Genomic DNA, 24,529 nt, shown 5'->3' on the forward strand with positions numbered 1-24,529 from the left:
ACTCAATTTATTCTAATTCATAGAAGCCATTTTTTACATCAGTCATTTGTCAGATGCATTCACAGGACTTAGTCCATTTGATTCTAGTATTGCTTACACTTTTAATTCCGATCAGATATATACTTACATTAAAAATAGGAGTCTTTTAAATTCTGAATGTCTCAACAATGTCTTATATTTTTGCCTAACATGTACCAGTGGAACACATTGAAGAGAATGTAGCTGTTTTCACTAAATAATCATTTCCATCTCAGTTTGATTCAAAGTGGTTGAACTTTTATCATAGCTGAAAACTACGTCTAATTGTCTATCTTGGAGTATAAAATCAAAACCTAATTAATAGTCTTACAAATAATTAACTTGAAACTAATAAGTGTACCCAATCTGGTTGATGGTTATGATGATGATGATTAGTAGGAAAAATAACAGTCTTCTGTTTATGGGTACTAGACTTTGTTCATGGTACTTTTAGGTAAATGATACATGTGCCTTTTTTTATTCCCTTTTAAAAAAAAAATCATAAAAGAACTAAATATTTTCATCTTCTTTTCTTAAGAACCAAAGTCAACCTTTGTTTAAAAAGTATAAATAAATTTTTATAGGTGACTTGTATGAAAGGTAAGTATTGTTATCGACATACAAGTTGTGTTAATTTTGCTAATGCAATTAAAGACAATCCAAAGTCAGTCAAATGCAGTATAACTAGGCAGTATTTTCAGGATTGAATTTTAAAGTGTTGCAGTTCTTTCTAGTATTTCTATTTTCTCTTCCAAAGCAAAGCTTTGGTGACGATGTTATTTTTTTTAAACAAGAAAAGTAGCTGCATTTCCTTGAGTAGGATTTAAGGTTAATAATTTACGGTAAATGCTTTTAAAGAGAAGCCAGTCTGTGATATTCCAAGCAGTTTCATTTTGAAGAAAAAGTTCTTCTGACCATTAAGAGATGGAAGAAATACAGTCTTAATTTCTTATATAAGGAGCTATTTATTCCAGTTCTATTATACATGATGTGGTGGATTTTAAAAAATCAACAAGAACCAAACAAAAAACCTAAGTTCATTTTCCAAATCCTCTGGAAGGACCTAATGCAAAAAAAAATTTGGAAGAGGATGTTGCTTCTCTATGGACTTTAGTAAGTTTTCATTAGGTTAACACTGTGATCTGTTGATATGTATGGAATTAAAGCTTACCAAGAGGAGTGCATTTTAAAGTTTTAATCATCTATTTCTTCACAAGCCATTTCTCAAAAGAGGGGGGGAGTGTTTGGGATGCTGATGGATAGTTGTTGACTCACTGAGCAATCTCAAATGTTTATTAAACTATTTTACTTCCATCTTTTAATAACTGAATATATGTTAGCTTTTTGGAGAATATACTATTACTCAAAAGATAGAAAATATTACATGAAGTGTTAGGAAAGATGCCTTGGGAAAATTCCCTTTGAAAAGGTTCTGTGTTTTAGGGACATGTTACATGCTAAAAAATGAAATACACATTCTTTAAAACCTATTCTATAGTGCTACATAAAAGTAACAATTTCCCAGTGTATAAAAAACTGTACTTAACTGTTCCTTTGCCATTTCCATGTGAAGCCTAGGTTGTGATTCAGTTTCATGGTTTTTGAACTATTGTTTTGACTGGTATAAAAGCTGTCCCATTCTGAATCATGGACATACAGGGTATGTTAATTCTCCTGAAAGGCAAGACAAACCAGATTTGACGTATGGGAAAAAACCCCCTTCATTTAAAATTGACTACCATGGAATGAAAACTTTCATATTTCTGATATTTATATGAGGAAGACATGGTTTCATTCTGTCAGGATTTTTTTTTCCCCCTGGAAGTACAAGTTTTCACATAAGTCCTTTATTTTCCTGTGCTTTTGACATATAACTATATTTTGCCTTAGATAGATTCATACAAGATTTTTTTGTTGTTGTTGCAAGAGCATGTAAATAAATCACTTTTCCATAGTAACTTCTTGTACAGTAGCTGAAAACATCCTTGTTCTGAAAGGAAGCTGAGAAGCTGGTGAACAGTTTGTGTAACAGGAAACAAGATCATAAAGTTTCTTGAAGTTCAGGTCTTGTAATGTTTGATAAAACTGTTTTTGTGTGTATATACCCATATATGGGGTTTTGCTATAGTTGCTATAAGGCAAATGTTTGTAGTTGAGAGACTCAGTGTGGGGTTTTTTTACCCGAGGCACTTAAAATCCATTCATCTTGAGATATCATGAGTTGCTTCAATTACTACAGCATCTCTTTTGCAGTAGGGTGTGCCCAGGAAATTAGAACGGTAATCTGTGAGTTAATGCATATTGCAGTAGTCTTTTTCTCCTTTTTTAAAATGTGGGTTCAGTGATACACTGTTTTAAAAACTTACTGCTTATATATATACTAGTCAAGTAGATTCAGTGCCTCAGGAAATTAGTCTCATTGATTTATATCAAATAAGTGTGATAGCCATTTTGGGGGGGAATTTGAGTATTAGGATTTGGTCTGCAGCATCTTCACATTCTTGCTATAGTTAAGATTCATATAGGTGCCTATGCCAGAACTGTATGTCCAGATAGACCATGGATAAAATTAAATGTTTAGGTTGGTACATTTGATAGCTATCTCCAGTCTTGCTGTAAAGCATGAGACTTCTTTTTTAAAGAAGCATTATACAACTTTGTTTTCTAAAAGCAAGTTAACACGTTACATTTAACGAGATTTTTGCTGATGTATCCTGTCTTACCACAAAGACTTTTCATCCTGTATCTTCTTTTTGTTCAGCTTTCAACCCTTTTTAAGTTCTGAATGGTATAGGATTGCAGTTATCATTCATAGATTTACTTGAACAGTGGAATAAATAGTTTTTTCTGTTTTACTTCAAAGAATTGCCAAGAAAATGCTTTTAGAAGAAATCAAAGCCAATCTTTCCTCTGATGAGGATGCATCTTCAGATGATGAATCGGATGAAGGAAAAAAGAAAACTGGAAAGCAAAATGAAAACACAGCAGATGATGGTGAGCACCAAAAAGCATCTGGGAAAATGTGGTGCTGTAGCACCTGTCATAATTTGAAAGGTCACTTGGGAAAATTATAGTTATTAAAGTTTCTTCAGTTTTCAACAAAAAAATGTCATTGATGTTGATAACAGTTGCCAGATACAGGCCATGTACATGATCACGAGGATTATCATCTCTTTTACTCTTCTCTAAGTGTAATTTTTTGTTAATAGTCTGAATTTTGTAAACAGTTCAGAGGTTCTAGGGATTTGTCTGGAATAATCCACACAGAACAGACATGCAAATGCACAGGAGAGATTTGACTAACATACACAGTCATTGGAACAGACATTCCAAGTGTTCAGGCAATGTAAAATACTTAAAATTTGAGAAACAACAGTATGTTGTTGCCTGTAATTTCCTGGAAAAGCACAGAATTTAGTCCAAAATAATTCAGATTTTAATTCTTGACAAATTTAAGTAAGAAGAAAAATGACCAGTATCCATGTCGTACTGACTCTTCTCTCTGACAGAAGAGAATGAAAAGGAAGATAATTCTGAAACTGATTCAGAGGAAGAAGAATCAAAGAAGCCTAGATACAGACACAGACTGCTGAGGCACAAGCTCACAGTGAGTGATGGAGAATCTGGTGAAGAAAAAAAGGTGAAACCAAAAGACAAAAAAGAAGGGAAGCGCAGAAATAGAAGGAAAGGTACATAATCCAAATGTTTTTTGTCACAAAAAGTATTTGCTTCTATAAAATAAGTCCAAAGCATGTCAGAATGGAGATCTGAAATACCATCATTTCAAAATCTCTATATATAAAGTTCCTTGTGTATTAAGTCTAGAATTCTCTTATCTATGTTTGATAAATAGTTTTATTTAAAATATAAATATATTGAATATAAATGCAGCTTTCTTCATTTGCTGTATCCTCTGAATTGGATTAATTTTGTTGAGTCTGAGAATATTAATCTTTGAGAGGCAAGCCCACTATGTCTCATTTGTGAAAATCAATCTTGCGCTTTTTGTAATTTCTCTTTTTAACTTGAACTGTTAGTAGGTTCTTGTGCATCAGGACTTTCTCCATCCTTGAATTTAAGTGTTGCAGGCTTTAGTTGAACACCAGATGGCACTGTGAAATGATGCTTGACTGATTTTTCATTTTCATTGCTGCATGCAAGAACAAAGAATCTGTCAGCTTCTTGCACTTAATAATTTTGAGCAGAGGACAGGAGTGATAGTAAAGGTACATGGTTACTGCCACGTTGGTCCGTGTAGATGTTAGTCATATTTCGTGGCCAGTGAAAGTGAGGGTGTGCAGTACTTTCCTGTTCTTAGTGTACTAATGGTGGCCATCTTTCACGGTGTGCCACAGATACAGTGCAATTTTTTTATCATTTTCCTTCACGATAACCCACATATTTTATCCAGATGTATATGCGTGCTTTTCCTCCCCTATTCTACCAAAACACTTCTTTTTCAAGAAAAGTAATTGTAAAGTACAGTGGCAATGCACAGATGAGATGCAGTCAGACTAATTCTCAGAATTCTGTGGTGTAAATATCTTTAAGTTCATTAGTCTCAAGTAGAACACTATACTTCATTTCAGCTTGCTGTTTTTTAGCCCTATGTTACTACTATTACATTTTCCCATGTATGTAAAACAATCCTTATTTTAAGCCTTGTTGTTGATAAATAAAGGTGCTAAAGGGCATGCTGGTCTTAAATGCTAGTGATAGCACCTAGAAGTAGTTATAGAAGTATTACCTGATGTGGCCAGTTTAGGTGTATTTTTAATTGTCTTCTGAGTCAGTTTTAAACTTCCATTACCTGAAGAAACTTCAAGCCATAAATGCAAGAATATAATTGTATGTGGTGTTTGTAAATAAGGGCTGTTTGCATGAGTTGTAAAGTACAATTATAAAATTACATCTAAAATATTTGAAACAAAAGCTTCTGTTTAACTAAAAATCATCTTTGGTTTTCTGAAGTTCTGTACTGTTCTCTCCTCCTCACTGACTTTGAAATCTGATGCTTTCTAAAATAATGCTGTCATTTGCTTATAAACTACACTTGGATGTGTTGGTTTACAAAGACCTCAATTCTTGTTGGCATAATATGCCATCTGTCAGGACTCAGCTAGTGCTTACACGTTAAACTTTTTTACTTTATACTCCTGTTGTGGTTTAACCCCAGCCAGCAGCTAAGTGCCACGCAGCCACTCGCTCGCTCACTCCTCCACCCTTCCCAGTGGGATGGGGAGGAGAATCGAGTGAAAAGTAAAACTCTTGGGTTGAGATAAGACCAGTTTAATAACTAAAATAAAATATAAAATAATAAAAACTAATACTGATAATAGTAATGAAAAGGAACATACCAAAGAGAGAGTTATAAAGCCCAAGCAAAGACAAGTGATGCACAATGCAGTTGCTCACCACCCGCTGACCGATGCCCGAGCATCAACATGCCCCTCCCGGCCAACTCCCCGCAGTTTCTGTACCCCTGATACTCCCTGGGCTAGTTCTGGTCAGCTCTTCTGGCCGTGTCCCCTCCCAGCTTCTTGTGGACCTGCTTGCTGGCAGAGCATGGGAATCTGAAAACTCCTTAACTTAGCATAAGCACGACTTAGTGACGCCTAAACATCAGTGTCTTATCAACATTATTCTCACGCTAAATCCAAAACACAGCATTGTACCAGATGCTAGGAAGAAAATTAACCCTATCCCAGCTGAAACCATGTCAACCCATTACATACCTGTTGTTTCTTATTAGTATGTTTAATGGGTCCCGTATTGTCTGAGAGGAACTTTTACAGTGCTTAATGATCTTAAACAGTTTGTTGTATAATTAAAAGATACGTAACGTTGCTAACTTTGCAATAATATTCAACATGAAATAATACTTTATTTTCAAAGTGAGCAGTGATGATTCAAATGATTCAGAGTTTCATGAATCTGCAGTTAGCGAAGAAGTCAGTGAGTCTGAAGATGACCAACGTCCAAGAACAAGGTATAAATAAAATATAACTATGCTTATCCTGTGTTTGCTTTTTGTTTTTTTAATAGTGCAATTTAGGCAGTGAGATGGTAAAAGTTAAAGACTTGAATCAGTCCTTAAAATCTCTGATGATACTTATCTGTAATGCGGTACTAAGCTAATTAACTTTGCAACAAATGGGAGAATTTTAAATTTGTACCACAGTATGTGGTCCACAGCAATTTGATGAGCCAGTATGAAAAAAAAATTAACAAAAAATGAGCATTTTTATGCCAGATGTGTCAATGTCAATTGAGGAATTGTGGATTACAGTAGAAGACTAATACATAACAACTCTGAGACTCTTCAGGGTTGTCTGGAATAGACTGTTGCTATGTGTGTCCAGTGAGTTCAGTGGGAAGGAAGGACTTTGGAATTAAAACCCTGATTAGACAAAAGGAGTATATATATTCTGTTAATTAGCAGTGTAGTTTTAGTTATTGTTTTCAGTGAGGCAATGAATTATCATTGTTAATCAGTAATACTACCTTTTTTTAAAAAATAGATCTGCTAAGAAAGCTGAGGCAGAAGAAAACCAGCGCAGTTACAAACAGAAAAAGAAACGAAGGCGTATAAAGGTTCAAGAAGATTCTTCAAGTGAAAACAACAATAAGGTGCTATATATTGTGTTTTGAATTAATAAATGGGAAAAGGAGTTCCTGTCTCTTCTGCCAACTGCTTAGGAACTTGGGTATTTCAAACAGCTCTGTACAAACTACAATAAAAAATTATAACTTTAGCCCTGAATTAACACTGATAAAAGTTTGTAAAATGACACCATTGTGGAGAAAACCCACGGCATTTAACTAAAGCCATTTCCTGTCTAGATCTTTACAAAAATGCATGATATCTTTGAGGTAGATCGAATTTTTAAACTAAGTGTAGAAAATGACACAAATAATAGATTAAGCTTTTCCTAGTATTAGGGTTTCTTTTCCTTTGTGGAGTAGGTGATAGCTGATCTGATCTAGCACCACTAGAACAGAAAAATAGTTCTTTATTATAGTCATTAGTTACTATCACTTGATAACAGTACCCTCAGTACTACCTTTGCACAGCTGGGCTTATCTTTAATAGAATACATTATAGTTAAGATGGCACCACTTTTGTCATACTGGCTAACTTGTTATAAAATAAAGTGTCTTTCTTCCTATGAGCTACAATCCATCTGTGTGTATAAAAAAATGTTGGGAAATAGTCTAAAAATGAAGGCTTTGATCTGTGCCATAATTTTCTTGCTAATACTTAATTTATTTGATTTGTAATAGAGTAATTCTGAAGATGAGGACAATGATGATTCAAAATCTCCTGGAAAGGGCAGGAAGAAAATAAGGAAAATTATTAAAGATGATAAGCTTAGAACAGAAACACAAAATGCACTTAAAGAAGAAGAAGAAAGAAGAAAACGTATAGCAGAAAGAGAACGAGAGAGAGAGAAATTGAGAGAGGTATGTTATGTTTTCTTTGCAAAATGCTAGGAAGTTGAATTGCTGATGGTGTTTAAGACAACATATTTGTACCTCAATTTAATTTGATAAGTAATTTTGAAAGTACTTATATTCAGCTTTTTAAGCCACAAGTTTTATTTGTAGTTTCGTGCAGGTTAACAGTGGTAGGTTTTATTTAAGACTAACGAGATCTGTTTCAAGTTCTACTGAAAGCTGTTTCAATCGCCTACTGTTTTACTTTCTGTGGGGAAAAGCACTCTCCCAAAGTAGGTTGTGATTCATAATGAAGAATTAAAGGTTTCTCTTTACTAAATAAATTCTTACTTCCTATTTTGCTAAAGCTAGTCTCTGTCAAATGCTTGGTATTATTCATGTGTGAAGTATTCCTGTGATGCCCTGTTTCTGCTTATAGGTGATAGAGATAGAAGATGCTTCACCTCTGAAATGTCCTATTACAACTAAGCTGGTTTTAGATGAAGATGAAGAAACAAAAGAGCCATTAGTGCAGGTTCACAGGAATATAGTTACCAGACTGAAACCACACCAAGTAGATGGTAAGGAAAGAGAGGTTTTAATTTTCACCCCCACCCCCCTCCACTGTCACAGCACCTTCTGCAACCTGAGTTAGAATCAGAAGAAAAACTCCTTGGCAGGCAAATGCCAGAATGTCAGGTTTAATGCTTTATTTTTGGAACATCTAATCAAAAGTAAGTGAAATCAGCAATACGTGTGTGTATGTGTGTATATATGTATATATATATACACACACACACATGTTTTTTCTACAAGTGAAGAAACTTAGAAATGTAAAGTTGGAAGGGTCCTCAGCGTCATCTAATTCTCCACACTGATGCAGAATCAAGTATATGTTTACCTATTCTATTGAGGAATTAGGATGTTCACTTTTACAGTTCTCAGTGAAGATTGAAAAATCTTGCAGTATTTTCTTGGCTTTCTCAACAGAAATATTTTTTTCTGATAGCTGACATGACTGCAAATCAAGCCAACTTCTTTCCATATTCTCTTTCTAGTGAAGGAGAAAAGGAGAGTAACCAATCATTATTTTCTTCACAATTCATTCTGTTATTTTAAGTTTTCCTCAAAGCTAATAATCTACAACAGTTCCATTTTAGTAAGAAATTTTTGGTCTTGCTTCCACTCTTAAAGGGAGGTGCCCTGAACCAGACACCGAATCAAGCTGAAGCCTCATCTGTGCTGAGTGTAGCATAGCAGAATACAACTCCCCAATAAATACATTACAAAGAACAAAAAAAAAATCACCCTGTAGACCCTTGTGTTAATGCATTTTTTTATGTATCATATATTTCCTTTCCTTTTTCAGCTGTCTTGGTTCTTAACTTGATTTTTTTTTTACCTCTTTAAGCCTAGAATTTCACATCTGATCTGTATTGGCAGAATTTCTTCTAGCTGGTTTCAGATAATTTTGCTAATTTACCAACATAATTTTACTCTTTATGTGAAGTCCTTGCCACTTTTAGTTCTGTCTCCTCTTTTCTCCCTGTCCCCAAGATCCCAGTCATCTGCAGTCTGCCCAGTAATACTTTCTAAGCCAGATACCACATGATGTTCAGTGAAAACTGTGAATATAATTAAGTTCAAGACAAAGATCATCCCATGTACAACCCATTGGACAGAAATGAATCAATAATTATCCTGAGCATTGTTTTTCTAAGAGTTATCATGATTGTACAGTGATCACACCTATCTCTTACTGGGTGAAATTAAATAAAATGAATGTTTAATAAGAAAATTTTCAATAATTTTCTTCAGGTGTTCAGTTCATGTGGGATTGCTGTTGTGAATCTGTAAAAAAAACAAAGACATCTCCTGGTTCTGGATGCATTCTTGCTCACTGTATGGGTCTGGGGAAAACGTTGCAGGTAAGAAACAAAAGCCGTCTAGTTCTCTGGTCTGTAGCTTGCTATTAAAAGCTGATCCAGCAAAAGACAATTTTAATGACTTTCAGAACATAGTAAAACTTCCTGTGTCCTAGGCACTGACTCGATGAGGGTTGCTGGAGGAAACAGTTTGTAAAGAGTATACAGCTGTGAAAGTTCTTATACATGCTTGTGCTTTCTCTGCTTTTAAAATATCTAAAAATAAATGAGGTAATCATTGATATTCCTGTGAAGAAGTCATACTTAATTGTAAGTGATGTGTACCTCCCTTGCAACTCAGGACAAGAAAATACAGCTAGCAGGAGAGAGGCTTCAGGAACTGATGTTTCCAAGACAGTTTAATAATCTTAAGCAGGTTTTGTTTTTTACTGTCTTCCTCATTCATGTGTTGCTCTTTAAACTGAAAAACCACTGAGGAAAATAAGCAGTTTGTTTGTTGTCCTGATAAAGTAGACGTTTATCAGGGTTTTGATATTTTTTTTATGCCAGACTTTTAGTGTCTAAAGTCAGATGCTTTGTGTTTTAGTATAAACAATGTTTTGCTACAATTTAGACTCTTCTGGGTTGAGGGACAGGGGGCATTTGTTTTCTATTTCAGTAATTCTCCATATATACACTCATATTTTTGTGTTGTTCATCACAGACAGTTAAGACCAGAAACTTTCATTGCCTTGGCAGTTAACTATCAACCAAGCATACTTTCAACCCCTTTTTCACTTATTTCTTTCTTTTCTTTGGCTTTACAATTCTTTGCTTCCTGCGATCTTCAGGTTCAAGCCTTCATTGTTGCTTCAGCGCATGTTCCTTCTCTTTTACACTGCTGAAGACTGTTTTGTGAAAATCTTTAAAAACAGAACATTGTAGCATTTCTTAAAAAAAGATTTCCATATTTCTTGGTCTGATACAAGTGGCTCTTTTTCCATGTTAAAATTTGCATAGTGAACAACTTCCCATTGCTATTAGTCTTTAAAATCCAAAACTCAATCCCCATCATGAAATGTTTCTTCTGAAACTGATCAGTCAAGCAGTTGCTGTGAAACAATACTCATAGTTCTTTTTCTTGGGCCTCGGGAAAGGCTTATGCCCTTGACCTTCAAAAGAGGTAAAAGATCAAAACAGGTTTTCTTGAATTCCTTGCATCTCAGTATTAATGCTAGTACCTTTTCAGGGGAGTCAGGAGTGTTGCATTCCTTTCCGTGTTTACTTGTTTCCAGTTTTCTGTCTTCGTAAAGTTTGGGTTTGCATTTAGACAGATGTAGCGTCACCACAAATAGTATGAACAAAGACCTGGGGTGAGTTGCCTGTCTTGCTGCTTTGCTGCCTGGTCAGTTCCCAAGAATCCTTTAGCAGAAGTCAGTTGGCAGAAGAACCTTTCCCTCTGGTTCTGGGAAAGAGAAAGGGAAATTTCTGAGAACTCCAAGAAGAAATTTGGGTAGCAACCTTATCTGTGCTAGGAAAGGGCCCTCAGAAAAACAGGGCCACTTTGGTCTTCTTATCGTTGGCCTTCATTGGTGCTTTGTTTCCTCATTTCTGGAGGAAGCAGATATTCCTACATCTTTGTCAGGATGATTGGCCAGTGAAATGGATTACTGTGAACCTTTTCGATCTCTGGCTCAAGGTGAATCATTAGAAGTCTAACTTGCAGCTTCTGCAGACTTTGGAATTGATCACAACTGATTTCAATTCATCATCAGTCAGGGCCTTCCTGTGCCAGAATTGGTTCTTAGCTATACAGTCACTTGACAAGAGAACTACCTAGTTTGTGACTGTCAAGTCTAGATCACATTAGAAGCCAGCACTCGTGCAACACTTCATTCTGAATTCTTCTTCACATGCTCCGAATATGGATGCGCTTTACTCATTCCATGGAGTGCAGTATCTTTAGCATGGTGATGATGGTTCTCAAAGAGGTTATTTTCTTCCTACAGTGAGGATGGGATCCTCAAAGCGTCTGTGAGGAAATGCCATTTCAGCATCCTCTTCCATCTTGGTCAGTTGTGATAGAAGCTTTCCCATTGGATTGGGAAGCCCTATCACCTGACCTGAAGGCTCAAGATGTGTTCATTCGTAGAGAGGTCAGTATATCATCATGCTGAATTCCAAGCTGTATGAAAGATGTCTCAACATTGTTGTGCTGTAGCTAGATTCATAGTCTGCAAGTGACAACAGCCAGTTTTACAGCTTTCAGCAAACAAAATGCTGTAAGGTCCTGTTGAAAAGCAGTTAGACAACTGTGTGTTTGGAATGAGGCGTCTCAGTATATTTTACTCTCTGTAGGGCTCACATCTGCCTTGCTAGTTGGTGTTTGGTGTGGCCATCACACCTGGTTGCTGCTAGATAGCAGACTTGAAATGTGCTTCAAGAGAAATTCTTCAGACAGAATCTAGCAGGAGGTGTCATGTTCTTTGCTAGCATTAGTTACACCTTATCATCAGATGTCTTCCTTATTATTATGTCTTCCCTCTAAACCATTGCTATCCAAAATTAATCAAAAAGTGAAGTTAAATGAGAAATACCTAATCCTGCTCTCCTCTGACCGAATTCAGACAAATTTTATTTAGAACTTTCTGATCCTGAGAATCTTCCTTCTTGACCTGCAAATTGCAGGGTATAGTCATGGAGTGCATAAGCTAGCGTAACATCTTCAGATTCTTTAGATCCCCTAGATTCCTCTGCAAAGATCAAGCTCAGGGGAATCAAAGGAAGCTTGGTTTTTGTGGTTTTCTGATTTTGGGGTTTTTCGTGGGGTTGCAGGATTTTTTTGAGTAACATAGAGCTGTAGATGATCAGAGGGACTACAGTCATCCACTGTACGTACTGTTTAGGTAAAACAAGCTGCAGTCTTGGCTGTTGGTGGTGCCCAGCATGTAGACAGCATGTTTTTAAGAACTCCAGCTGCAATGTTTGCAGTGCTTGCTTTGTTTATGGACGTTGGGGTGACAGACAATATTTTGACAATCTATAATCCTATTGAAGAGGACTTCCATACATACTTGAATATATTTTTACATGCTTGATTCTAGCTTAGGTGTTACGGCTCTTCAGGAGTTAATTTCAATGAGATTTGCAATCTTTTGTAGAACTGTTGTGCTTCAGTGTAGCAGTGCAGTCTGAGTGACTTGGTACACTTACACCTTATATGCTATATAGGTTGATGAAATATTTCACAGCAGGTGTGTTCATGAAAATTATTTTGGCCATAACTTCTTGATAATCAACAAAAGCCACAAATATGTTTCACATATTTTTATGGCCAGTATTTTTAGTTTAGGTAGTTGTTTTTTTCCTTAAGTGGTTATTTGCCAGTTCTTCTACTGTACTCTATAATGCCATTTGTTTTTAGCTCTTAAAAGAGCTAAATTGGTGTTAAGTTTTAGAAGACTCTGCAAACTGCAAAGAATGTCAGTAAAGGATCAGGGAAATAAGGCAACTGGGGACTTGTTGGCTGTCCAGGACATAGGACTTTTGGGTTTAGTCTTTATGGGTAGGTTTTGAATCTGAACATGAGAGGATTTCGTCTTGATCACAAAACCACTAGTAATTCCTTTCGTATTGCACCATCTAAAAGCAGTTTGTTTCCCAGTGTTCCAAGTATAGTCATGCAGTTTGAAATTAATTTGAACAGTGTATTAAATCAGAGTTGCCAGCCACCAAGGTTTGATCTGGAAATAACTTTCCAGAGGCTGTACAGTTCCATGGATTAGAGTGTAGCCTTCACCATTAAAAATCTGGTGTGAATGCTGAAGCTGACACGGGATCACTGACTCTTCTGCTCCCAGGTATTTGCAGGTTACTTTAATCCTGTCTTTGCTACTGCTGAAAAACAGGCAGCCTGGCAGAAACACTGAGTGACATCGAAAGATTTTAAGTTTTTTCCCAGGCCTCAAGGAGGTGTTACCATCTGCAATATATAGCCAGTCTGGCTACAGGGTGGATACTTGGAAAGCATTTCAATAACCTCTGCTTCAGAGCTCTTTGGAGAGAATTTGCCAATATGTTGAAAAAAATCTGGAAAACATTGATATAAAAATGAAGTTCACTTTCAAGAAACTTGATAGATTTATGAAGTCCAAAGAGGTGAACTTACTTAATGTTTGGGGCAAGTATTGGGAGAAAGCTTAAAAATGACCTAATAGAAATGTTTAATTTATGAAAATGATTGGTGAAATGTGAAGGGAGGGTTCCTTAGTTATGAAATCATTCAGCTATCTGGCGCAATTCAAAACTGTGTGTGTCTTGGTATGTGAAGGATGTACCTAGCTGTATAACAGTAATAAGTGTATGACTTCAAAATACATGTGTATTAAATTTTAAGCAGTGAGTTGTTTAACAAACAGGAAAAGAATTTTTAAACAAGACTGTTGGTAAGTTCTATATGTATATTTTGTGTGTTTCTTTCCTACTGCTTAATACTTAGTGTTTAATTTGGTATTTTGTCTGTTTTTTCATCTTGCAGGTAGTAAGTTTTCTTCACACAGTCTTGCTGTGTGACAAGCTGGATTTTCGGACAGCTCTGGTAGTGTGTCCACTGAACACTGCCTTGAACTGGTTGAATGAGTTTGAAAAATGGCAAGAAGGTTTAGAAGATGATGAAAAACTAGAGGTATAAGGCTTAAAGAGAGTTCTTAAAAATGAAATAACTGAACGGTTTACATAATTGGGAAGCTCCACCACTCAAAATATAGGCTGAGTGCACTTTAAGTATGTGAAAAATCTACTTGCATTAATAAGCCTTAGGTATTTAAAAGTTACAGCTGTACTTTGGTATTTTAAGAGAAATTCAAGCATATTTTTTTCCCCCTTCGAAAGGTCTGTGAACTAGCAACTGTGAAACGCCCTCAAGAGAGAAGCTATATGCTCCAGCGTTGGCAAGATGAAGGAGGTGTGATGATAATAGGCTATGAGATGTATCGTAATCTTGCACAAGGCAGGAATGTGAAGAGTAGAAAACTTAAAGAGATATTTAATAAAGCTTTAGTTGATCCAGGTAAGTGAAAATTAATACAAGCATGCATTATGTATATATTGTACTTCCTGGTTTACATATATGAGCTAAGTAATCTTGCAGATGGAAACCTGTTGGGCAAATAATTTTAAACAATAATGTTACTAAGATTTATCAGATTTTCTTTGTTGTTTTTTGCTGAGTTACAGAAATGGTTGTTCAGCAACTGCTGTCTGCTTTTGTAAGTAGTCTTCTGTAACAGCCTTTTCTAATTAGATCAAATATAGAAATGACCACAGGAATATATACTGGAAACTTTTCCTAATAGGTAACTTTTTTGCAAGGTAATTCAAAGTGACTGTTGGGAACCTAAAGTTAGTTTAATCTGCTAATTTGTTACAACCACAAGCTGCTTCATCCTTGATAGAAATCTACTTTAATGGAGCAACTACACATGAAAAATAGTTGAGAATGTACCTTAAAAGTGTGAACAAACAAGTATTAATTTATGTGCTAATGAACTGATTGCAGATAGAGCACTTAATTCTTTTTTTCAGTCTAAGAAACAGATGTCTGGTTTAAGCTCAACTGAACCAAGCAAGTTTATGTAAGCACTTGAAAACACTCCAAGTTGATATAACCAATCTATCAGGTGGTTACCAAAAAACCCTAAAAATTTTAGAATTAGCAAGTTTCACCAAAATTGCAATATTTCAATTCTGAATAAATCAATTCTGAACTGGAAACTGATACCTGAAAACAACTTATGGTTATGCAGCATGCAGTATATCTTAAAAACTGTTTATAAGAGGCACCTTTGCCGTAACTTTGATATTTATCTTTAAATTGATAATGCTGATATGGTAGGTAGGGTAAATGGTTTCTTTGAATCTGGAGGTAGATTTTCTTGGTTTTTAATTATCTGGCTGGACTTTAGGTTTCTTGACAGTGTGTGGTTGATTTTCTTTTGTCTGTTTTTTCTTGTCTACTTTTTCTTTTTTCTATTTTTTTTTCTTTCTCATTGATGAAATATAGCATTAGTCTGGTTTATAACTGGACTTGGTGAGCTTGATTTTGTGAAGTTTCAAATAATAGTAGGGCTGTAAATTTTGTTCTAACAGACAAAGGATTCTTCTAATGGCAAAAATAGCTTTGTGATTATTGGCATTGGCCAACTGGAATTGACATCTCCAACTCTTCAGAAAGCCTGCTTGAGCAGCTAAAACATTAATTAATTTTCTGACAGTTTGACTCAATAAATCACATAATTGCTGTGCAGTCAGGGGAGCTCCAGTATAGTAGATGACGAACTATATTTGTGACTGTGTTGAATCCACACACGTTATTTAAGCAATGAAGAAAATACACTTGTCAGTGGGTTTTCTGACTCCTCCTATTAATGCTGTAGTTAGCAAGAACAAAACAAAAAGGCGGGGGGGAAACCCTCTGCTGACAGTCTTACTCTATCTGACTTGCTCAGGATACTGAATTTGTTGAGACTGTCTGGAAAGCTAGAGAAGAAAAGGTGTGAACTACTGTCTTGAAGTAGTGGTGAGGCGACAGTAGCCTGGCAGGTCAGTAGCTTTGTGTTCAGTGGCTCATGTTCTGGTGCAGTGATGAAATAGTGTTATACATTCTTACAGTGATTGGTTTTTGTGGTTTTTTTTCATTGTGGAAGGTGTAAAGGAGGCTAAACATAGGGGTTGTCACCATGTGTCTTTATAGTCATGTCGTCCCTTCCTTCATGGATTTGTATTTATGTAACTTTAGAAATACTGGACGGTGGAGTGAGTTGGCATGTTGGGCATACAATTTTATGGAGGAGACAATGACTTCTGTAACTGCCTCTGTCTCATCTCTTGTGAATCTCTTGGTTTTTACATTCTACTTATAGGTGTCATTCTGTTCTGCTTCCAGGTGTCTTTAGAAAGCTTAGGGCAACATGATAGAGCAGTGTTTGTGATTGGGTTATTGACTTGTGTAGATGTAATCAAGTTCCAAAACTGCAGCACATTGAGCCTTGTAGGTTTTGAATAATTTCATATGAATATGGAACACCCTGTTTTATTCTCTTCTTGGACTAGTTGGTTGGTAGGATGGAATCAGACTGTTATGAAAACTAACCTTGAAATAACTCCAAGATTATTTTTATGTTGCTTCAGATCTTTCTCTATTTTAACTAATTGCAAAAAGACAGAAGTGCTCATCTGTTGTTATCCATTAGATTCTGGAGACATTTGCATTGGCTAAATTGATGAGAAGTATCTTGCAATGACCATTATTTGTTTCTTGCTATCTTCGTGAATTACAGCATTGGCAATATAGCAGGCTGCCAGTAAAAGATTTTTATGAAGCTGTGTGCTGGCTTACTGCTGTGACTGTAAATAGGAAAACCTTCACCTCTGGGAACATTTTTAATTTAAAAAGTTGCAAATTTGGTATTTGAGCGATAATTTAATGATATATGTCTGGTTAAAATGAATACTGCTAGGGTAGACATATTCTGTTGTTGAAGCTTGTATTGCACTGTATACTACAGAAGAGGGGACCAGAGAGGGAAGGTTTAGCCAAAGTTTATGGGTGGAGAAGTGATTTCATTAATTAACTAGCTCTGCTATGTGAAATAATAGCAGGATTATATATGCATGCAGAGCAACAAATGGTTTCCCATAATGCTTTGTGCAACTGATGAAATGCTGTTTGGTTTATTGATAGCTGTTGTGCTTTGCTTGCAGCATTTCAATAACTTTATATTTTTTACTTGTTGCTACTAATAAAAATTCCATTACTGTTTAACTTGGAAACTACTCTTTAATTGGCAGTTGTATAAAACAGACTGAAGTTCTTGTAGACTTCAGAGGAAAAGGAGAACTGTGTGTATATCTGTATCTATTCGCTGAATGTGCTTTATGTGTATCAATATATTAACATGTGCAAGTACAGCAAGAAGGATAAGAAAGTGAAGATGATGATCTTTGAGGAAAGATTGAAGGAGCAAGGCTTTTTAGCCTAGAAAAAAAGACAACCAAACTGTAAAATTTTCCACCATATAAGAGCTGGTTACTGAAAGGACTGTTACCAGTTCTTTTTTTACATCAGTTGAAGAAAGGAAAGGGCCGAATTTATTCTCATTTGCAGCAGATATCATTTCAATTGGGTATTATCGTACAGCGTTTTAGCAAAAGAGAAGAGGTCATGGAGTTTCCTACTTCTGTCAGGGAGGGCATGTCCCTTTCTCATAACTCTTGTCTCAGGTGAAGAAAATGGACTAAGTGATCCCTTGAGGTCCCTTTAAGTTTTGCATTCCTTTATAGTACTTTGAGAAATGTTCTGTTCATAATGAATTGCATTAATGTTTTCTAAGAATAAGGAGAAAACCCACAAATTTATGAAAATCATTGCCACTGAATTGTAGCCAAGATGTTAGTTCAATATATCAATGCTACGTGCCTGCCAAACCACAAATAATTTTACTAAGATAGTTTTTTCATGTTTTTACTATCATTCACTTACTCTAAACAACAATTTTTTTAGGTTTTTTTTTTTTTTTTTTTTTAACTAACCACTTCATGTTAATGAATCACAGTCCTTACTGACACAGATCTGTGGGGTATTTGCACAATTTTGATTGCTATCTATCATTAAGACTTCATTATCCTTCTCTAATGTACTTTGATTCTGATTGTAAACATAACGTACTAGATCAAATCTATTTCTGAGAATGATATATTAATGTGCAAGCTGTCACATCTGGTGGGGAGATGTTGCAAATCCTTGCAAATGCTTCAGTTCTAGAAAACAGATTCCAGACCATCTTGGTAGTACTGTACGCTGCATGAAGAGCTTGCTTGCAAGATCCTTACTCTTCAGGAAATACTGGAATGAGGGCTAGAGAAAGGATTTGCCACTATTAAGAGATGTTTACTTAAAATTAAAGGAAGGCTTTGTGTGTGGCAACTCTGTTTTGCATGCTGTCAAAACTGGGGAAGGTACAAAAGTCATGAAATAATATGGGGAAATGTTTCTGTGGCAGGTGTAAAAATTCAGAAATAAGTAGGCTTGGACAAGTCTTAAGTGTGTTTGGAATTCATATGTGGGTTTTCATAATTGTCTTCTAGACTTCGTTAAAAGGACATTTTTCTGCTTGGAAAAAAAAAAATTCTTGATTCCTTTTCTGTTAGCAGATTCAGGTCTCTTTTTGACACTTAGTGGCATGATTAAGATGACTGGCACTAAATTGTTCAAGTTGTCAAAAGTGCAATTGATTCTCTGTTTTTGTTGATCGCTGTCGTAAAGATTTTCTTCTTTACAAGGCAGTTTAAAGTCAGCCTGAGGAAAACTGTTCTTATTAAATGATAAAAGATTTGATTGTCCATGCTGGTAAATACTCCTTTGCCACCTTAAATATCAGCCTTTTTATAGCTGAATAGATGAACCCAGCTGATGGCTTTTGTATATAGCATTTTTCATAGGTGCATAAACTTGACTTCAGCTGACTTCATTGATAGTACTGGAATTGAGGTCAGGTTTAGATCTGGTAAAACATTCACTCTTAATTACTAGTTAGATCCTAGAATATATTTTACTTCTCCTTTCAAGGAAACCCTAAATTGTGATGTTTAATTCTATTAGAGTTGCTTTCCCTGGCGTGGAAATGTATTACGGTGTGGTTCTGACATTCTTTGTGCAACTCACCTGAAATAGCTGTCTAGAACCCTTGATTTTATCTTCGGGAAGAAAGCTGAGGACATTTCTGTGGTGACTTGCAGCTACAAGGTAGCAATTTGATTGTATCTTATCTTAGATAGGACTTTTGCCCTGTTTATCCCTATTGATACTGACCTGTTGCCTTGATGAAAAATTACTGATTACCTGATTTTTCTTTAGAAATGACCAAGTACCAGTAGATGGCAGCCTAAGCCGGATTAAAGGAACAGTTTTATGAAATTCTGACAGGGTGGATGGAAATGGAGATATGTACACACTAGCTGTATGGATAGATAATTTTTGTAGGAATATATTGCAAAGCTGTATTTAATCCTTCCCATGAAGACTTCACATGCGACAGCCTGTAGCTTACCAGAATGGCTATTGTGCGTGCTTGTGCACAGGCTGAGAACCTTAACAGTGCTTAAAAAAAAAAGCCCCAAACCACACACACACGTTAAAAGGAACCTTAATAACATTAGTAGAAAAAATTTTGAATTCTTTAGGCTGTCAGCTTCTTTCTGGTTATAAAATATGGAAGAGTCTAATGTTATTTCTTTCTAGGCCCCGACTTTGTTGTTTGTGATGAAGGGCACATACTAAAAAATGAAGCATCTGCTGTTTCTAAGGCAATGAATTCTATTCGATCTAGGAGAAGAATAATTCTTACCGGAACACCACTTCAAAATAATCTTATAGAATGTGAGTACTCTGGTTTAAGAAGTGTTGTTTCCTTGAATATACTTTTGCCTTTCAGCAATACATAGATTTAGTTGGATTAGAAGAAAAGAATTTGATACAGTGAAGCTGTTCGCTAGGTTTCTATATCTAAAAAGCCCCTAACAATCTGGTTTTGCATTTTACATTTTAAATCATTGCTTCAAGATGTGGCTCCATGATGGTTTAAGCCAAATTAAAATGAAACTGTTGAGAATCTGGCCTCTTGTCCATCCTTTCCCTTGGTGTGGCCTTACATACGTGTGATACCTCAGGAAGCCTGTATGAGGAGTATCAGAAAATTAACAGTGCAGAAGGGAATAGCTTTCTGACAGTTTAGTTCCTTGATCTGTCTAAGCCAAGGATCAGATGAGTCTCAGCATGTCAAAAGGGGAAGGGAAAGAATGTTCACAGGGAAGATGGGTGGACCAGGTCTTGCAGCAGCATCAATTTAAATTGTTTTAAACCACTGTAGAGTAGTGTTCTTAGTGAATTTACTAAACAGTGATTTGTGTTACTGTCTTGGGAGTTTCATTCTAAATTAGCATGTAACATTTGCTCCCCTTTGTTAGTATCCTGTAATGTTTTTTCCTATCGATTAATATGCCTTTGAATCTTTGTAAAAATCTGTGCAGATGTGGTGTTGTTGCATGATTGCTTTGGTGTACAGCAGCTTTCAAACTTCATGTAACACACATGAAGAGGGAGTTTTCAATCTGACAAATTTAGAAGTTTACTCTGTGCCAAAAGTATGTGTCAATTTAAGATGCCCTTTCTGGAAAATGGGGTTGTTTGTCCTGTTTTTTTGCTCAACAGAAAGTTCTTAGTTTTAGATATGACACAATTATTTTCTGTTAGAATTAATCCCAGTACTGTACTTTGCATTTGGAACAACTCGAGTCTGATCTTTTTGTCCTAGATCATTGCATGGTTAACTTTATTAAGGAGAATTTGCTCGGTTCAATTAAAGAATTCCGAAATCGGTTTATAAATCCGATTCAGAACGGTCAGTGTGCAGACTCTACTCTAGTGGATGTCAGAGTAATGAAGAAGCGTGCACATATTCTCTATGAGATGTTAGCTGGATGTGTTCAGGTAAGAACAGTTTTACTATAATTAATTACTTGAATTAGCTGCAGGGAGGGGGAGGAGTTATTTCACCTTGTTCTGATAAAAGCACTCAAAGGCCTGTAAACTTGCTATTTGAGAGCTCCATTGAATCCAGCTATTACTTTCAGCCTATTTTCACCAATTACTAGATCTCTGCATTATTTATTGTGACTAGAAAGTTTTTCTAGTCACAATAAATTAATTTAATAGATTTTTATCCAAATATCAGTGTATCCTAAGCAGGAGATTTTATATATATATGTATGTATGTATATTAGAGAATACAGCTGTTTTTCTGCAAGGAGACTAGAAAATTATATGGTAGAGTAGGACATCAGTTGCTTTGAAATACTCTTTTAATTCCCATATACACATTTAAAGAATACACAGTTAAAAACTCAACTAACTTAAAAAAATGCACAGAAAGTTGATGATCCATGATTTGTCAGTTGGTCGTAAATTCCTATTTTTTCTGATTGGTGAGAATCAGAACAATGAAGAAGAGAGAATGAAGATTAATCAGGTCCAGAATGGTGATGAACTTGTTATTTTAAAGACCTTAGATGAAAAAACAAACCAAAACTGTCTAGATTTCCAGAATGAGGGCTGGATTCCTTGCTCTTCAGTTAACCTCCTGTGGTATTGTAGTTACTGCTCTTCTGCTTTATAAAACCAGGCACTGCAGCCTGATTGAGGTGTGACACTCTGTAGGCACTAAGTGCCTCTTCCTGGCTGTGCAGTTGTTGGGGGTTGATTAAATAGTCGAGGTGGGCATGAGCTGGGTAAAATAGTCATAGTGGGATAGTCCCCAAAGCAGATCATCTTTCTTCTTGAAAGAAATAAAAAGGTTTATGCCAGTGTGTAAGGGTGATAAAGGACCTCCTATCATAAAATTATGAACAGTGGTGAAAGGATAGCGTACATAGTTCTATACAGCAGTGCAGGAACACAAACAGAAAAAACAAGAAGAGGAACATAAGTAGCAAGTACATTTTATGTGCCTTCAAATGCTGGGCACCCAGTGTTTGTGCAGCATTGGACAGAGCCCAGATGGACTTTCTGTTCTGCACAGCGCACTGTGCGATCCTATCTGTAGAGAGCAGCTCTCCCTTTTGGTCGTTTGAGCTACTGTATAATTTACTTGGAAGAAAATGACTCTGTTCCTGAAGAATGCTCTCATGAGAGCTCCTTGCTGCGCTTCCAGATCACAGCAAGGCCGTGCAGATGGCATAATTGCCAGTACGGAGTGGGAGCTGCCTGCAGGCTCCTCTGCTGCAGTGAGCTGGCTGAGCTTACCCTGCAGCCAAGGAGTTTGTGCAACACAGTGCAGGCAGGTTAGCTCTGATGAAGGTCTCTTAACTTCTAAAAGTGCAACGGTCTCTCAGTCAGGATCAGTGCACTGTTCACCATTCGGATGAAGGAGTAGACAGAGTAGGCTAGCATAAGAGTCAAAAAAATGAAAACAGAAATAAATTTTGCATGCCCCAAGCAAGTATTCAGAAACTATGTACTCTAAAACAGAACACAGTTAACCTGAGTGTGATTGAGTTCATCTGTGATACAAACACTGATATTAGCTGCTTGACTTAACCACCCTTTCAAAAAAAGGTTTTAGTATTTTTGAAAATCCCACAAAAGTAGCTACCAGAGCAGCTACTGAAGTTGCACTCAGCTTTGCTAGGACTTGGAACTGGGACATGGGGTTAACAGGTCATATACTTTTGACGAGACAACCACATTTACTAGGTAAGATGGGCTTCTGCAGACAGTGCCTGTAGTTGGATTGCATTTAGTGGGCTATTTTTTCCCCTTGTGGTTGGAAACCATCTGAATCATTGTAATTTTGCATGGTGCTTTGTCATTCAAGATGCCAGAAGTTCTTAAGCTCTCAGTAATTGTTTCATGTTTATGTGACTAAAGTACTGTTTGTAAAATTACAGAGGAAAGATTACACAGCGTTAACAAAGTTCCTCCCACCAAAATACGAGTATGTTCTAGAAGTTCGAATGACACCTATTCAGTGCAAACTCTACCAATACTACTTGGATCATTTGACAGGTATGTGCATATAATTTTCTCAGGTAACAAGATCGATGGTCATTTAATAAGGGGCTTTTTGCCATAGTTGGTAGGTTGTGGGGTTTTTATATGTATTATTGGCTCTAGAGATGTGTTTTTCTGCTTCCTGTAAGATTTACCTTAGCTCTGAAACTTGCATTATAGCAAAATATTTGGTTGCAAATAAAAATATTTTTTAAGGAAAACAGTATTTGCATCTCTTTACAGTAGTCCCCCTTCAGGTTTCCGTTCATCACTTTTTTTCTTCCTTTTCTAAACATAAAATGTAATTGATTTAATGTCTTACAGTTTTCCAGGAAACAAGATATTAACTATAAGACTGGAGGGAGAGAATGCGAAATTGAGAGGTGCTGGTGTAAGCGTACTGCCAAGTCTTGCAGTTTCCTTTTGCCATTTTGCTAGCTGAAGCTGTTTGTTGTCAAATATTGGCTCTTCTGTGGAGCTATCCTTCTTTTGTTCTAAAAACCAATGGGTCAGATTTTCACAATGACTGATTTTCATCAGCTTTCAGTGGGGTCTTGATTGGTCTGGCCTGGGGATTTTAATCTTCCCAATAAAATGTAAATTTGCTTAATGGAAAACCTGTATAAGGGAAAAAAAAACCTCAAACCCAAAATATGTTACTTTGGGCTGGTGTACTGCTCACTAATATTAGAGAGAAACCACTGCAGCTTGTAATTTTAGTATATCAAAGTACCGGAATATCAGCAGTTGTAAATGATACACACATATGTACCACATAGTCTATTAGAGTGGTAGTCTCCAGGAGCTCTTAGTAAGGTTTTCTGTACTGCTGTGCTTCATGCAGCCAGATTCCTCAGCAGCAGTTTTTGGGTTCTGGAGCAATTCTGTTTTTTTAAAATACTGTTTATAATAATTAACTTAATGATTGGGGTTGAATTCCATAGTCTGGAATGTTTAAGGCACTGCTGATAGGATTTTGTCTAAAGCTTGAAGTGTGTATTTACTTTTTGCAGTGAGTCTGTTGTGCTTATCTGTTGCTGATGGATTTTTTTTTTTTTTTCTCCACACTATTTTTCTATTCTGGTTACTCTCCCAAGCTTAATTAAAGAAAGATTAATTGTATCTCAAGCTATGATTTGTAGCAGTATGAAATTCGCTGTGTTGTCTTAATGACTTTAGATTCTGGATAGTGCGGTTTGTGATCTAGATAAACTGCCAGCTAGACTTTATTTCCACAGTTCTGTTGTCTGTTGCCTCTGGTTAAATTATAGAAGGAAAGTGTTTTGAAGGACCAGTGAAAGTAATTTCACTTAGGCTGATACCTCCAGTAATAATTGATGGTTAAATGCCAACAACCTCTTTTGCCATTTTACTCTAACGGAGTAAAAACCTTTTTATTTTGAAAAAATACGAAATAACCAAAACAAACCACACCCACACCCCCCTTCTTACATCAGTAGTACTTCAAAACAGTACATAAACAAGCCCAAATCTTTGTGTAGTGCTGATTCCTAATTAGTTCTGTAGTGCAGTCTGTTCTTTGTTGGCTCTTCTTTATATTCTGAAAAGCAGGTTATTTGTATTGTGTTTATTTCTGCATCATGCT

At 36.1% G+C, this 24,529-nt stretch overlaps 1 protein-coding gene across 4 annotated transcripts in view; it reads left to right on the plus strand.

Annotated features, from left to right (window-relative positions):
• Window positions 1-24,529, plus strand: part of ATRX (ATRX chromatin remodeler) — an 89,186-nt gene that overhangs the window by 38,334 nt on the left and 26,323 nt on the right. For 3 of the 4 annotated variants that reach the window (XM_074915433.1, XM_074915435.1, XM_074915437.1), the window contains 12 exons: window positions 2,882-3,012; window positions 3,528-3,707; window positions 5,914-6,007; window positions 6,540-6,648; window positions 7,303-7,482; window positions 7,895-8,036; window positions 9,274-9,383; window positions 13,858-14,004; window positions 14,211-14,388; window positions 19,618-19,755; window positions 20,690-20,865; window positions 22,821-22,938. In XM_074915433.1, the coding sequence (XP_074771534.1) occupies window positions 2,882-3,012; window positions 3,528-3,707; window positions 5,914-6,007; window positions 6,540-6,648; window positions 7,303-7,482; window positions 7,895-8,036; window positions 9,274-9,383; window positions 13,858-14,004; window positions 14,211-14,388; window positions 19,618-19,755; window positions 20,690-20,865; window positions 22,821-22,938 (1,703 nt within the window). The remainder of the gene's footprint in view (window positions 1-2,881; window positions 3,013-3,527; window positions 3,708-5,913; window positions 6,008-6,539; window positions 6,649-7,302; window positions 7,483-7,894; window positions 8,037-9,273; window positions 9,384-13,857; window positions 14,005-14,210; window positions 14,389-19,617; window positions 19,756-20,689; window positions 20,866-22,820; window positions 22,939-24,529) is intronic. The other variant, XM_074915434.1, reaches the window with a different exon arrangement.

The sequence above is a fragment of the Athene noctua genome, chromosome 11, assembly GCF_965140245.1.
Source record: "Athene noctua chromosome 11, bAthNoc1.hap1.1, whole genome shotgun sequence".
Lineage (NCBI taxonomy): Eukaryota > Metazoa > Chordata > Aves > Strigiformes > Strigidae > Athene > Athene noctua.